A 15,329-nucleotide genomic window follows, 5' to 3' on the forward strand; every position below is an offset into this window, starting at 1 on the left:
ATAACCTGATATAGCTGCCATATAAACCGATCTTGGGTCTTGACTTCTTGAGCCTCTAGAGGGCACAATTCTTATCCGATTTGAATGAGTTTTTGCACGAAGTACGTCATGATATCCAACAACTGTGCCAAGTATGGTTGAAATCGGTCCATAACCTGATGTAGCTGTCATATAAACAGATCTGGGGATTTGACTTCTTGAGCTTCTGGAGGGCGCAATTCCTATCCGATTTGGCTGAAATTTTGCATGGCGTATTTTATTTTTATTTTCAACAACTGTGTCAAATAAGGTTCAAATCGGTTCATAACCTGATAAAGCTGTCATATAAACCTATCTGGGATCTTGACTTCTTGACCCCTAGAGGTCGCAATTATTATCCGATATGCCTGAAATTTTGTACGACGGATCCTCTCATGACCATCAACAAACGTGTTTATTATGTTCTGAATCGGTCTATAGCCCGATACAGATCCCATATAAATCGTTCTCTCTATTTTACTTCCTGAGCCCCAATGGGCGCAATTCTTATACGAATTGGCTGAAATTTTACACAGGTCTCCAACATATAATTTATTTGTGGTCCGAACCGGACCATACCTTGATATCGTTTTAATAGCAGAGCAACTCTTTTCTTATATCCTTTTTAGCCTAAGAAGAGATGCCGGGAAAACTACTCGACAAATGCGATCCATGGTGGAGGGTATAAAAAATTCGGCCCGGCCGAACTTAGCACGCTTTTACTTGTTTTGATTGAAGCAGTTGCAAATAAAAAATTAATTTTATTTTTTGTCTGTGTACTGTGCCCTACATCTTCGTCATTGGGTGACTCAGATCCTTGGCAAAATTTTCACCAGTTTACGAATGTTTTCAATTTTAAACTCATAATGAGCCTTAATAACTGACACCATTTGCATATGTTCGTTGGTACTAAAACAGCAACTGCCTACAAATAATTGTGACAACAAGGCGTGATATGTTGAACTTTTTGTCACATACACTCACGCTTACATGCATTCAAAACCACCTCAATTAGCCATCAACTGCAGCAAGCTATCAAGCCAGCTGTCGATTTGCCCAACAGCCGGGTTTAAGTCATTAAAATGTCAAAATGTTACGTCTGCGTACAACAATCGTTTTTTTTTATTTTGACAATTTAATGAGACTTTCTGCTAACAAAGCAAAGCAACAATAACAACGGCAGCAGCAACCGCAGTGCCTCTACTTAAGAACTTTTTTCTCCAAAAACCCACACGCAACTTTGAAATTGCCACAAAAGAGTCAAATTCAACGGAGCGTATCACAGTTAACGCTGGCAAATACAAAAATAAACGTTTTGGCGTAAAATTAACACCCGACAAAAATTATTAAAAAATCAAGTACAAAAACGTTGGGGTTTTTGTGATTACTTTTTTGAAACACTACAAAAATCTCAATGATAACATAATAAAAGGTGATTTTTTAAGATCTATAGGAAAGTTAAAAAAAAACACATAAAATTCAGAAAAATGCATGAAATCTTCATTTGAATCGTTAGTGGGGTCCAAAAAATTTAATGCTTGAAGATTATTTCATGTAAATGTTGACCACGACTGCGGCTCAAATAGTCTATCCGCTTAGTCTAATTTTGGTATAATCTTTCCAACATTTCGGCCAGTATCTCATGGATTAAGTGTCAAAGGGGTAAGGGAATGTTAAGATGTTTAAATCCATATTAATGTATATAACTTACTTATTTGAGTCCGGATTTGTATGCAAAATCGAAATGTTAACATCATTTATTGAGTTTAAACTTAAATCGGAAAGCACTCATTGATGTGTGATAATTTGCCCCTTCTCGGTTCCAGGTGGTAATGTTCTTCCTTAGGGTATTGTTCTCATTAAGAGAGGAATGGTACCTCAGGGGTTGCTTTAGGGCGTACCCCAAAACACTTGGCTCCGAAATTGGTTATAAAATTCTTTTTCTACTCTCAAATACCTTTCATTTGAGTCCCATATTCTCATATTGGGTCAAATAACCCATTAGACGTATGTTTAGGTGGAAAAGCGCCACCTAGACTTGAACGCAAATTTTAATGTCATATTCGTAATATATTCCCTAATACCTTTCATTTGAGTCCCATATAGCCATGGTCGGCTAATATGTCCATTTGAAGGAATTTGGGGGTGGGCGACCTCCCATTACTTGGACCTAATGTTTTATGCCATATTTGTAATCTACTGCTTAATACTTTTTATTTGAGTTCCATATTGACATGAACTTCAAATATATCTGTTTGAAGAAGTTTTTGGGTTGGGGTGGCCCCCTGGGTACTTGGACCCAAATTTTAATACCATATTCGTTCTCTGCTCTCCAATACCTTTCATTTGATACCCTTTTTGTGCCCATCGGACCACTTTCGCATGTGGGTGGCGTTTTTGGTGTAAGGGGGTGTGTCTGCCTCCACCCGATATCTAAAAATTGTATAGCCTATGTTTCCTTCCAGACAAATGTATACCATTTATGAACATTTTAAGAAAATCGGTTCAGCCAAGTATCATGAAGTCTTAATGGGTCTAATGGTTTTTTTGAGAGGTGGAGTGACTCCCTATACTTTGATCTGATTTTGTAAGCCAGATTCGAAATCTACTCCCGAATACCGTTCATTTGAGCCCCATATTGAAATGAACGACCAATATGTCTGTTTGGGGGAGTTTTGGGGTTGGATCGACCCGATGGATACTTAGACTAAAGGTTTAATACTATATTCTACTCTCCAATACCTTTCATTTGATACCTATATTGTCCCGATCGGTCCACTTTTGATTTTTGGTGGCGTTTTTCCCATAAGGGGGAGGGTCCGTCCCCCTTCCGATACCGAAAAATTATAAAGCCTATGTTTGCTTCCAGACCAACCTACACAATATGCGAAAATTTTGGAAAAATCGGTTCTGCCGTTTTTCAATCTATACGGAACAAACAAACCGAGTCCCATATATCCGTGATTGGCTTATGTGCCCATTTAGGGCGTTTTTGTAGGGATGGGGTGACCCCCTATACTTCGACATGAATTTGTCTACTCCCGCATACTTTTCATTTGATACCCATATTGTCCTTATCGGTCCACTTTTGTTTTGGGGTGGTGTTTTTGGGGTAACGGTGAAGGGTCCGCCCGCTTCCGTTATCAATAAATTATAAAGCCCATTCCTACTTCCTGACCATATTCGTAATCTAATCCCGAATACCTTTCATTTGAGTCCCATATTGTCATGATCGTCAAATAAACATATTTTAAGGGGTTTTGGGGCTGAGGCGGTCCCCTAGATACTTGGACCCATCTTTTATTATTAAATTCGTACTCTACTCTTGAATACCTTTAATTTGAATCCCATATTGTCCCGATCGGTCCACTTTTATTTTTGGGTAGTACTTTTGGGGTAAAGGGGAGGGTCCGTCCCCCTTCCGATACCGAAACATTATATAGCCTATGTTTGCTTCCAGACCAACCTACACAATATGCGAAAATTTCAAGACAATCGGTTCAACCGTTTTTGAGTCTATAAGGAACAAACAAACACAAATTGAATTTTATATATAAGATATTGATGTTAGCTCTGTGCTTTTAACTAAGTTCCACTGTAACTGCTTACATGTAGGTAGTTAACATTGGTTTGATACATACAATCCTTCTTTTGTTTTTGGCTGACCGCTAACAGGGTTAGTGGGTTAACTTTCTGTACCACACAGAGTTACAGTTTTCAACTTTAACAGACATGGAGAATTACATTGTCTTTTCAATAGTATTTACAGTGGATGTACCAAAGTTTTGCTTACTCAGAGCATGAGAGTGGGGGAGAGTGAAGAAAATTGAAACTTGTTTGAGATGTTAAGCGGAGATATTACCATCTCTGCACAACTCAAATGGTATTTCAATGATGAAATAAAATGCCTGTATGGGAATGGGAAAATATATTTTTGACAGTCCTTAAAGGATTTTACCCAATAATTACCGAGTATACCCTATATATTCAATAAGTTCTCAATGTGTGGATATTCATGTCTTTCAATAAATAGTGAAAAATTCACACTTTTTGATTTCTATTTCGAAATCAATACAATGTTAGACAATGTCTAGTTTTTCTCGTTTATTGCTTGGTAATAATTTCCATTATGTTGCACTTTAAAATGCAAATATCAACCAGAGCGATATGAAAACTGTCTGCTACAAAAGCAATGAAATACTGGTATGCAAAGCAAATGAGCCTACAATGAATGACAATTCAAATTCAAAATTTTCCAGTTATGTGAAATCTCTAAAACCGTTCAATCCGTTAATGCTTTCACTTTTGATGGCTTTTCAATTATTATGGATGAGTGTTGAAAAATGATTTGACATGAAACTGTAACCAACTAATTCAGAGCATTGGAAATATGTCCCTGCATTTTTCCAGTGATAAATGTATTTAATCATCAATTAAAATGTTGAATCATCCATCATCATGCTCTATTTAGTTTGATGGTGTATTTTGTGTATTAATTTGTAGCACCAACTTTTTAGGTCACACAAATTATAATCGTAGGCAAACATATTTAAATCAAAAAGCCTAGGGCATTTTGTTATTATTACAGGTGTGAAAAATCTCAAATGAAAGCAATAAAGTAATTATAGAAAAACAAAAAATTGCCATTATTGTTATTAAAATTTTTTAATAAAATTAAAAGCCACCATCAAGTGAAAACACATTAAGTTCTGCTCAATTTTTCAATATCCACCACAACGGATACATTTTTAATCCCGAGTAATTATAACCCAGCCACCGTAGTGCCGAGGTTAGCATGTCCACCCAGGCACTGAAAGCCTGTGTTCGAATCCTGTCGAGAACATCATAAACAAGTAAGAGCGTGCTAAGTTCGGCCGGGCCGAATCTTATATACCCTCCACTATGGATCGCATTTGTCCAGTTCTATTCGAGGTATCTGTTTTTAGGCAAACAAAGAATATTGAATAAAAACTGTTATGCTATTGGAGCTATATCAAGTTATAGTCCGATTCCGACCATAAATGAATGCTGAACATTGTAGAAGTCTTTGTGTAATATTTCAGTTCATTCGGATAAGAATTGCGCCTTGCGCCCCTTGGGGCTCAAGAAGCAAAATCGGGAGATAGGTTTATATGGGAGCTGTATGAAGCTATTGATCCATTCAGACCATATTAGACACATATGTTGAATGTAATGAGAGATGCCGTTGTACAAAACTTCTTCCAAATCGGATGAGAATTGCACCCTCTAGAGGCTGAAGAAGTCAAGATCCCAGTTTGGTTTATATGGCAGCTATATCAGGTTATGTACCGATTTGCGCCATACTTAGCACAGTTGTTGGAAGTCATAATAAAACACCTCATTCAAAATTTCTGCCCAATCGGATGAGAATTGCGCGCTCTATTGGCTCAAGAAGTCAAGATCCAAGGTCGGTTTATATGACAGCTATACCAGATTGTTAACCGATTTAAATCATACTTAACACAGTTAATGGAAGTGAAACCAAAATACTACGTGCAAAATTTCAGTCAAATCGGACGATAATTGCGCCCTCTAGAGGCTCAAGAAATCAAGACCCAAGATCGGTTTATATAGCAGCTATATCAAAACATTTACCTATTTGGTAAAAATTAGAGATATTAAGCTGAAACTTTGGACAGATTCTTTTTTGATCCAAAAGCAGGTTAAGTTCGAAGATGGGCTTTATCGGACTTTATCTTGATAAAGCCCCCACATAGACCGATACGCCGATTTAGGGTCTAAGTTCCATAAAAGCCACATTTATTATCCGATTTTGCTGAAATTTGGGACAGTGAGTTGTGTTAGGCCTCTCCAAATCCTTCTTTAATTTGGCCCAGATCGGTCCAGATTTGGATGTAGCTCCCATATAGACCCATCTCTAGATACAATGATTTGGGCCCATAAAAGCGCAATTATTGTCCAATTTCGCCGAAATTTCTGACAGTGAGTTGTGTTAGGCCCTTCGACATCCATCTTCAAGTTGGCCCAGATCGGTTCAGATTTGGATAAAGCTGCCATATAGACCGATCTCTCGGTTTAAGGTCTTGCGCCCATAAAAGGCACATTTATAATCCGATTTCACCGAATTTGAGACAGTCAGTTCTCTTAGACCCTTCGACATCCTTCTTCAATTTGGCCCAGATCGGTTCAGATTTGGATATAGAGATCGAGACCGATCTCTCGATTTAAGGTCTTGGGCCCAATAAAGGCGCATTTATAATCCGATTTCGTCGAATTTTGAGACAGTGAATTCTGTTAGACCCTTCGACATCCTTCTTCAATTTGGTTCAGATCGGTCCAGATTTGGATATAGCTGCCATATCGACTGATCTCTCGATTTAAGGTCTTGCGCCCATAAAAGGCGCACTTATTGTCCGATTTCGCCGAAATTTGAGGCTGTGAGTTGCGTTAGGCTCATCAACAACTTTCTGCAATTCGGCCCAAATCGGTTCAGATTTGTATATAGCTGTCATATAGACCGATCTCTCGATTTAAGGTTTTGGACCCATAAAAGGCGCATTTATTGTCCGATTTCGATGAAATTTGGGACAGTGAGTTTTGTTAGGCTCTTCGACATCTGTTCTTTAATTTGGCCCAGATCGGTTCATATTTGGATATAGCTGCCATATAAACCGATCTCTTGGCCCCATAAAAAGAACAATTTTAATCCGATTTCGCTGAAATTTGACACAGTGACTTATGTTAGACTTTTCGTGTCGTATGTCGTATATAGTTCAGATAGGTCTATATTTGGATATGGCTACCAAAAAGGCCAATATTTTGTTTTACAAAATTGAACAATGACTTGTACGTATTAGACCTCTCAATATCCGTGTCGAATTGGGTCCAAATCGGACCATTTTTCGATAAAGCTGCCATGGGGGCATAAATTATACATTTTTCACCGGATTATGACGAAAGGTGGTTTTCATATATACCCGGGGTGGTTGGTATCCAAAGTTCGGCCGGCCGAACTTAACGCCTTTTTACTTGTCTCACTTAGGGGCTCACCAAGTCAAAACATGTGATGGTTGTATATAAAAGCTGATTTAGTTCATTTACAATCGCAAACCAGCTACATCAGTAGCTTACTTCGTTGGAAAGTTAGTTTGTATGCTTTCCACAGACAGTCGCACGAATATTTGGGAGGCTAGAACTGGGTCGATTCAAAATGTCTTGGCGAATATTTATACTTTATAGAGATTTAGACCAATAATTGAAAAATCTACAAATAGAATGAAGTTAGTAAGAAAGTGTGGAATTTTTTAAACATTTCTCTCTGCTAAAATAAATATAATAAAAATCAATTAAACTCTATAAACGATTTTTCTTCTTATTTCTTTCTTTTCAGGTATGTTACTATTTGAAAGAATAACTCATGTCAATGGTTAGTAAAATTATGATGAATTAATTTTTAAAAATGTATGCAGACTGGTTAAAAGTCTTCTTCCCTCGGAAGGCAATTTTTGAGATAAACACCTTTGCAAATCTCTACTCCACCATAATTTAAAGCATCTGTATCATTTTGTCTGTGAATCTCTGACCATTGTTAGATTTTCACTTTCATTGGTTGAATGGCCAACCGTCAGTCCACTTTAGTTAATAGGCAAGTTAGCGGCCAAGTTTAATGTTCTTTTTATAACCAGTTTAGCATAAACAAAACAAAAGCTTTCTCCCAAGCTGGTTAACACAGACAATGCCAAAGTAAAGTTCAAATTCAATTCTTAAGAGAAAGGCCTCCCTCTCCCTTTCTTCTCCCTCATTGAAATTGAGAGTGTTTTTGAAGTTAATAAAGATGTAGCTAAATTTTAAAATAACCAGAAAGAATGTAAATATATTTAAATTTTTCTCTTAATCGATAAAATTAAGATGTTTGAGATTTATCATTTCTACAATCCCGCATTGCTTTTTAGCCAATTATAATGATAGGCCACATTGGCATAACCATCTGGATAAGCGGAGGCACAACCCGCCACCACATAATTGGTAACACCTACCAATTCATTTTTATATACAGCAGGACCACCTGAATCACCACTGCAAACACCTTTGCCAGCAGGATGGGCCAAGCACAAAATATTCGGTTCAACAAATAATAGGCGGCGTTTACACTCGCCATTGGTAAGGGCGTTCAATATGGTGTATTGTAAAACTCGTGGAGTATTTGGGATACTTTTGCCCAAACGACCCCAACCGGATGTAAGTACAGCGGCACCCGAGGTCGGAGCCTTACGAGCCAAGGCTATAGCTTTTACTGTATCGTTAAATTTCACAGGCTGTGATAATTTCAATAGGGCTATATCATTGCCAAAATTACGATATGAGGGATGTATTTTGACTTCAGATACGCGCACAACTTGGCCTCCACTATTTACCAGTCGACTGCCAGCACGAATGGTTAAAGTCCATGCAGGATTACTAGGTGTAAAAAAAGAAAATTATAAGATGACTTCTTATTTGAAAATGATTTCTTACTTCTTCACACAATGCGCCGCTGTTACCACATAATTTTGCGACAAAATCGATCCGCCACATATATGATAGCCATGATAACGCAACGATACCTGATAGGGAAATTGTCTCTCATTGGCACTATTGCCATTAACTATGCGTCCTTGTGGAAAGAGCGGAGGGAAAGGTGTAGAGTTTGTATCCAAATGCATTTTAGCGGTGTCATTAAGATTTTCTGCTCCATTTCCTTGATGGATAAGCCAAAGTAGGCAAAATAAAAGATGTTTTGGAATCCGCTGCGAATGCATGGCGTTAGTTTTTGAGATTTAGAAGGTTAGACTAACCAAAAGGGTATTTATATACTCTTCATATAGCATTTTTTTCAAGATTTTCCTTGAGTTTATCTTTATCTTTACTTGAGTGTTTGAGTAATGTAAGTAAATTACCTTAGGTGTAATTACGCTCTGATAGATCATTTCAGTAGTTTTTGTTTGACATTTGTGTACATCCCACAAATGCAAAACAGACTTCGCATGAGTCATACAGCATTGTGTGAAAAAAATTTAAAATTTGTTTGAAGAATGGTTAAGAAACAAATGGGGAGATTTGCTTATATGAGAGCTTTATCACATTGTACACCGATTTGGACTTGCACTTGCCAAAGATATTTGGCCTACCTAAATCAAGAAGAAGTGTTATGTCCGGAGGTATGCTATACTAATCTTTTTCTTCTTATATATAAAAATCAATTTGTGTTTGTTTGTCTGTTCCGTATAGACTCAAAAACGGCTGAAACTATTTTCTTGAAATTTTTACAGATGGTGCATAATGATCCCGTGGTGAAAAAAGGGTACCACATTTTTTGATTTCTGAAGGGGGTGGCGGACCCTCCCCCTTCAGAAACACCAGATCTCGGAAATGGATGGTGCGATTTAAGCGAAATTTTGTGTGATCTCTTATAGTAACCTAAAAACAAAAATTTGGTATCCAAATTCCGAATGGGGTACCTAGGGGGTACACCCCATCCCAAAACCTACCAAATATATATATAGACCAATCACGACAATATGGGACTCAAATGAAAGGTATTTAAGATTAGAAAACATATCTGATATCCAATTTTCGGACTAAGTGTTTGGGGGACCACCCCAACCCCTCCCAAAAAACACCCCTAAATCGGAAGTATTTACCGACCGTGTCAATATGAGACTCAAATGAAAGGTACAATATTTGCGAGTAGAACACGAATTTGACATCCAAAGTTTCTGGGGTTTATTTACTGACCATGGCAATATATATATATATATATATATATATATATATATATATATATATATATATATATATATATATATACCAATTGTCGTAGCATGGTATTTTTGACCGGTATGGACTAGTAAATGACCGCTATGGGCCAGGCACCACGTGTCATCAAAATCGGATAAGAATTGCGCCCTCTAGAGACCCAAGAAGTCAAGACCCAAGATGGGTTTTTAAGGCATCAACATCAAAACATGGACCCGTATGGCCCATTTACAATCGCAACCGACATACACTAATAAGAAGAATTTTTACAAAATTTCAAGCGTCTAGCTTTACTCCTTCGAAATTTTGCATGCTTTCGTCAGACAGACCAACGGACAGACGGACGGACATGGCTAGACCGACTTTATAGACGCATATTTCGAGGTGTTACAAACGGAATGACGAAATTAGTATGAAATTACCTCCATCCTATGGTGGAGGGTATAAAAATACTCAGAGGCGGTTATCCCCTCCTAATAGTGGCGACAATTGTGAGCTGCTGTACCGAATGGCAGCCATGCAAAAACTTCTCCACAAAGGTGTTTTGTATTGCGTCACGCTGTTCGGACTCTGCTATAAAAGGTGGTCCTTTTTTGTACTGCGGTACGTCGTTCGGACTCTGCTATTAAAGGAGTTCCCTTATCATTGTGGTTAATGGAATGTTCATGCGCAATATGTCCATTTTGCATCCGGCAAGTTTGCTTATTGACGGACTGTAAAATAACAGCTAATGTAGATCTTTTTAAGGGACCCATTTAAGGATTTTAGATCCTTCCATGAAATTCGTAAGTAAAGCACACATTTATATATTTTGCATTTATGGTTAAAACATTAACTGTATCCTGCGCCACTACTGTGGATGTGGTGAAATATACGGTTTGACTCAGAATTCCATCCTGATTCGGTATAGCTATGTTCGTCTGTACTGTATGTCCATCTGTCCTTTTTTTGTAGTGAATACTGTATTTGATTCCCAATTATCACAAAATTTTCAACATATGACTTTTTTTGCCAAAAGAGGAACGTTACGAATTTTGATAAAAGTCGGTTCAGATTTAGATATATAGTAGTAACTACAATTTTGAACCTATTTGAAATGACGACATTTAGTTTGGAATGTTTCATTACCCATTTGAAAGCTTCTGCTAAATGTAATCAAAATCGGTTCCGATTGGGATATAGTAAGTATCTACCATTACAATTTTCGGCAAAACACCCATGTATAAGTCCTTGATGCCTTTCAAGCAGTTTCAGATAGTCCGCCATTAAGTCAATTAAACAACTTTTATGTTCAGGTTATGCCAAAATTTCATTGTTTTTAGTAAATTTTCTACACTTTGTAATAGAAAATCAAACATTTTTAAAAATTCAGTTTAAGTAACTCTTGTTTCGAGAGGCGTGGCTTGTGGGATACTCAAAATTCAATTGATGCTTCAATTTAACGAGTAATAATAGCCAATAACAAAGTCTATTACGACAACTACTTCAGATGTTACTATAAATTGTTGGAAATTTTGCACATTAAGCACACTTTGTAAAATCTGTGAATCTAAAATGTCTTTTGGTAGAATTTTCCTTAAGCACTTTGTAATTGCTCTCTTGTGGTTGCTACACCAACAAGAAGCAGAAGCCGGGAATGTTAAGCCTAAACTGCCACTACGTGGCCGTATTGTAGATGGTGTGGATGCTATTGAGGGACAATTTCCCTATCAGGTATCCGTATGGTTTGAAGGGTCTCACATGTGTGGTGGTTCCATTATATCACCTTCATACATCCTAACCGCAGCCCATTGTGCATATGCTGGACAAGATCAGGTGTAAGTTTAACAAAGAATTTATTTTCCATTAAGTAAATTTTTTTTTTGAATTAGAGTTGACCCTTCCTTATTGAGCGTTCGTGCTGGCAGCATTTATAACAACCGCGGTGGTCAAGTAGCCAGTGTTTCGGAGATAACCGTCCATCCTTCTTATAATGGCAATGACAGCGATATGGCCCTCCTAAAATTATCTGATCCCTTGGAAATGAATGCAAATGTGCGTGCTATTGAATTGGCTACGGAGGAACCACCACTGGGTTCCTTTGTCACCACTTCTGGTTGGGGACGCCTTAGTGAAGGCGGTGTCCGACCTGAAACTCTTCATTATCTCCTCGTCTTGGGTTTGCCTAATGCTAATTGTAAAAATTGGTTGCCACATCTTTCAAACACCAGCACATGTTTCGTCCATCTCAAAGGACAAGGTGTCTGTAATGGTGACTCTGGTGGCCCAGCTGTTTACGAAGATAAATTGGTGGGTGTTACCAGTTGGGTGCTGGGCGATTGTGGTGCTGTATATGGTCCTGATGTTTACTCTAGTGTGGTATATCATCGCGATTGGATTACAAGAAATTCTCGCGAATAGACGAAGGAAATCACTTAAAGAAAATCCAAGCGATTGGGTTACAAGAACTTCTCTGGATTAGATGAAAAAAAAAAACTGTAATAAATTTCAATTGAGTATTTTAATGAATTTTGATTATTTTTCAAATATTTAATACAAACTAAATTTTTTGTTCAATGTTAAACAAATGGGCTTTCTTTTTTTTACACCTTAATATGAGGACCACTTCTTATCACGTAATTCTATTGATAAGACCTGAAAAAATTGTTCAGAAAGGTCCATTAAAAGTCTATTGTACCTCAATTTTTGAACGATTAATATGACATTTGGTACAAATTGTGAACTTATAACAACAAAATTAAAGAAAAATATGTGATCCATGGTGGAGGGTATATAAGATTCGGCCCAGCCGAACTTAGGACGTTCTTACTTGTTTTAAAATTTTTTTGCTATGACAAATGTTAATTTTTTTATGAAATTTTTATATAAATTTATTCCTATAGAGACTTTAAAATTTTTTTTCTTGATTTTTATGTCTATTGAAAAATTGCCAATATTTTTTTTGTATTAAAAATATTTTCAATTCTTTATATGTGTGAAAAATTTTTTGTTATTCTTTATACCCTACACCACCACTGTGGTACAGGGTATTATAAGTTTGTGCATTTATTTGCAACGCTAAGAAGGACAAGAGCAAGACCCATTGATAAGTATACCGATCGACACAGAATCACTTTCTGTTTCGATTTAGCCATGTCTGTCTGTGAGTCCATGTACTTTTGTAATCTTGTAATCAAAGTGCAGCTGTATTTGTTGTCCAATCATTACGAAATTTTGCACATATCAGACTTTTGCCTTTTCTTACTGGTTTTATATTTGAAATTTTTTGAAAATTTTTTATCTATAGGATAATTTTTCAAATATTTTTATCCTCGAAACTTTTTTTAAAATATTATTCCTGCGGAGCAGTTTTTAAAACTTGTATTTAAGAAGAAATATTTGCCAAGTTTTATCTCTATAAAAAATTTTTTGTCGAAATGGAATTTTAGTAAAACGTTTTGTTAAAATTTTATGTCTTTATAAAAATTTAATTTCTTCAGAAAATTTTTCAAAAAAATAGTTTTTCGAAAATTTTTGCAGTTTTATACCCTCCACCATAAGATGGGGGGTATACTAATTTCGTCATTCTTGATCGTCGCGACATTTTATTTCGATCTAGCCATGTCCGTCCGTCTGTCTGTCTGTCCGTCCGTCCGTCCGTCTGTCTGTCTGTCCGTCTGTCCGTCTGTCCGTCCGTCCGTCCGTCCGTCCGTCTGTCTGTCGAAAGCACGCTAACTTTCGAAGGAGTAAAGCTAGCCGCTTGAAATTTTGCACAAATACTTCTTATTAGTGTAGATCGGTTGGTATTGTAAATGGGCCATATCGGTTCATGTTTTGATATAGCTGTCATATAAACCGATCTTGGGTCTTGACTTCTTGAGCCTCTAGAGGGCGCAATTCTTATCCGATTTGAATGAATTTTGGCACGATGTGTTTTGTTATGATATCCAACAACTGTGCCAAGTATGGTTCAAATCGGTCCATAACCTGATATAGCTGCCATATAAACCGATCTTGGGTCTTGAATTCTTGAGCCTCTAGAGGGCGCAATTCTTATCCGATTTGAATGAATTTTGGCACGACGTGTTTTGTTATGATATCCAACAACTGTGCCAAGTATGGTTCAAATCGGTCCATAACCTGATATAGCTGCCATATAAACCGATCTTGGGTCTTGACTTCTAGAGGCTCTAGAGTGCGCAATCCTTATCCGATTGGAATGAAATTTCGCACGACGTGTTTTGTCATGATATCCAACAACTGTGCCTAGAATGGTTCAAATCGGTCTATAACCTGATATAGCTATCATATAAACCGATCTTGGGTCTTGACTTCTTGAGCCTCTAGAGGGCGCAATTCTTATCCGATTTGAATGAATTTTGGCACGACGTGTTTTGTTATGATATCCAACAACTGTGCCAAGTATGGTTCAAATCGGTTCATAACCTGATATAGCTGTCATATAAACCGATCTGGGATCTTGATTTCTTGAGCCTGTAGGGGTCGCAATTATTATCCGATTTGCCTGAAATTTTGTACGACGGATTCTTTCATGACCATCAACATACGTGTTTATTATGGTATGAATCGGGAAAAAAAACTCGACAAATGCGATCCATGGTGGAGGGTATATAAGATTCGGCCCGGCCGAACTTAGAACGCTTTTACTTGTTTTGTATAAATTTTATTAGTAGAGAAAATTTATTTGTTTACTATAGAAAGTTTTTAAATCTTTCTTATTAAAAAACAATTTGGTTTCAAAATTTTTTCAGCATATAACAATTTTTATCAATTTTTTCCGCAAATTTTTTGTAAATTTGTCTGTTCTTAAAATAGTTTCTTTCAGCAGTTTCATTCTAAATTTTTGTTTTAAAACATATTGGATTTTTTTCTGGATTGCTTTATCAAAATTTTTTTTTTTGGAAAATTTTGATGACTTATATTTTTGGTTTCAGGCCAAAATTATTTTTATTGGAGAACATTTTAAATTTTGAAAACTTAGTTCCGAAAGCAAATATTAATTTAGTTCATTTAAGCCCCATACTGTCATGCTTGCCAAATATGTCCGGGGTGGAAAGGTTTTTTGGTTTGGCGCGCCTCCCCATACACTTGGCTTCAAAATTTGTTTTCAGATTCGTTTTCAACACTGAAATACTTTTCATTTGATCCCATAATGTCATGATTGATATATACACATATATAAATTTATTGTGCGGATTTTGGTGGCGAGGCGGTTCCCCTAGGTACCCCTCCCCAAATATAGATGCCAACTGTTTCGTTTTAGGTTTCTGTTTAAGTTCAAACGATTGGCTTGTTCCTTTCTCTACCCCCCTCCTTTGAGCTTGTTCACATAGCTGGACGTAGAGGGAGGAGCCCTTATAGTTTTCCTACAACCTGCCATGGAATCTGTTCGCTGGCTCGGATCGTAGGGTGATTCTTTCCATTTGCTCAAATTCTTCAAAAACCTCTCCTTGGCCTTATTCGCTCAGCCGGATCGTAGGAAGATTTATTAAGAGCACTTTCTCTTTTAACAATTCTCTTAGGAGCGTGTTCGC

General features: G+C 37.1%; 3 protein-coding genes across 9 annotated transcripts in view; 2 read left to right on the plus strand and 1 right to left on the minus strand.

Annotated features, from left to right (window-relative positions):
• The window catches only part of LOC106091030 (carboxypeptidase M), a 165,840-nt gene that overhangs the window by 11,558 nt on the left and 138,953 nt on the right, over window positions 1-15,329 (plus strand). The window lies entirely within an intron of this gene.
• Window positions 7,842-8,812, minus strand: LOC106089074 (trypsin delta). Its single transcript, XM_013254838.2, has 2 exons — window positions 8,515-8,812; window positions 7,842-8,457 (listed from the first exon to the last, which is right to left on the minus strand). The coding sequence occupies exons 1-2, from the start codon at window positions 8,796-8,798 to the stop codon at window positions 7,929-7,931; spliced, it is 813 nt and encodes a 270-aa protein (XP_013110292.2). The 5' UTR covers window positions 8,799-8,812; the 3' UTR covers window positions 7,842-7,928.
• LOC106089076 (trypsin alpha) lies at window positions 11,319-12,299 on the plus strand. Its single transcript, XM_013254840.2, has 2 exons — window positions 11,319-11,612; window positions 11,667-12,299. Exons 1-2 carry the CDS (start codon window positions 11,350-11,352, stop codon window positions 12,193-12,195), a joined length of 792 nt encoding a protein of 263 aa, XP_013110294.2. The 5' UTR covers window positions 11,319-11,349; the 3' UTR covers window positions 12,196-12,299.

The sequence above is a fragment of the Stomoxys calcitrans genome, chromosome 4 (assembly GCF_963082655.1).
Source record: "Stomoxys calcitrans chromosome 4, idStoCalc2.1, whole genome shotgun sequence".
NCBI lineage: Eukaryota > Metazoa > Arthropoda > Insecta > Diptera > Muscidae > Stomoxys > Stomoxys calcitrans.

Coding starts and splice junctions, on each gene's coding strand:
- LOC106089074 (XM_013254838.2), bottom strand. CDS start 8,798: ATGCATTCGCAGCGGATTCCAAAACATCTTTTATTTTGCCTACTTTGG. Junction 8,458..8,514: donor GCGGCGCATTGTGTGAAGAA/GTAAGAAATCAT, acceptor TTTTACACCTAG/TAATCCTGCATGGACTTTAA.
- LOC106089076 (XM_013254840.2), top strand. CDS start 11,350: ATGTCTTTTGGTAGAATTTTCCTTAAGCACTTTGTAATTGCTCTCTTG. Junction 11,613..11,666: donor TATGCTGGACAAGATCAGGT/GTAAGTTTAACA, acceptor TTTTTGAATTAG/AGTTGACCCTTCCTTATTGA.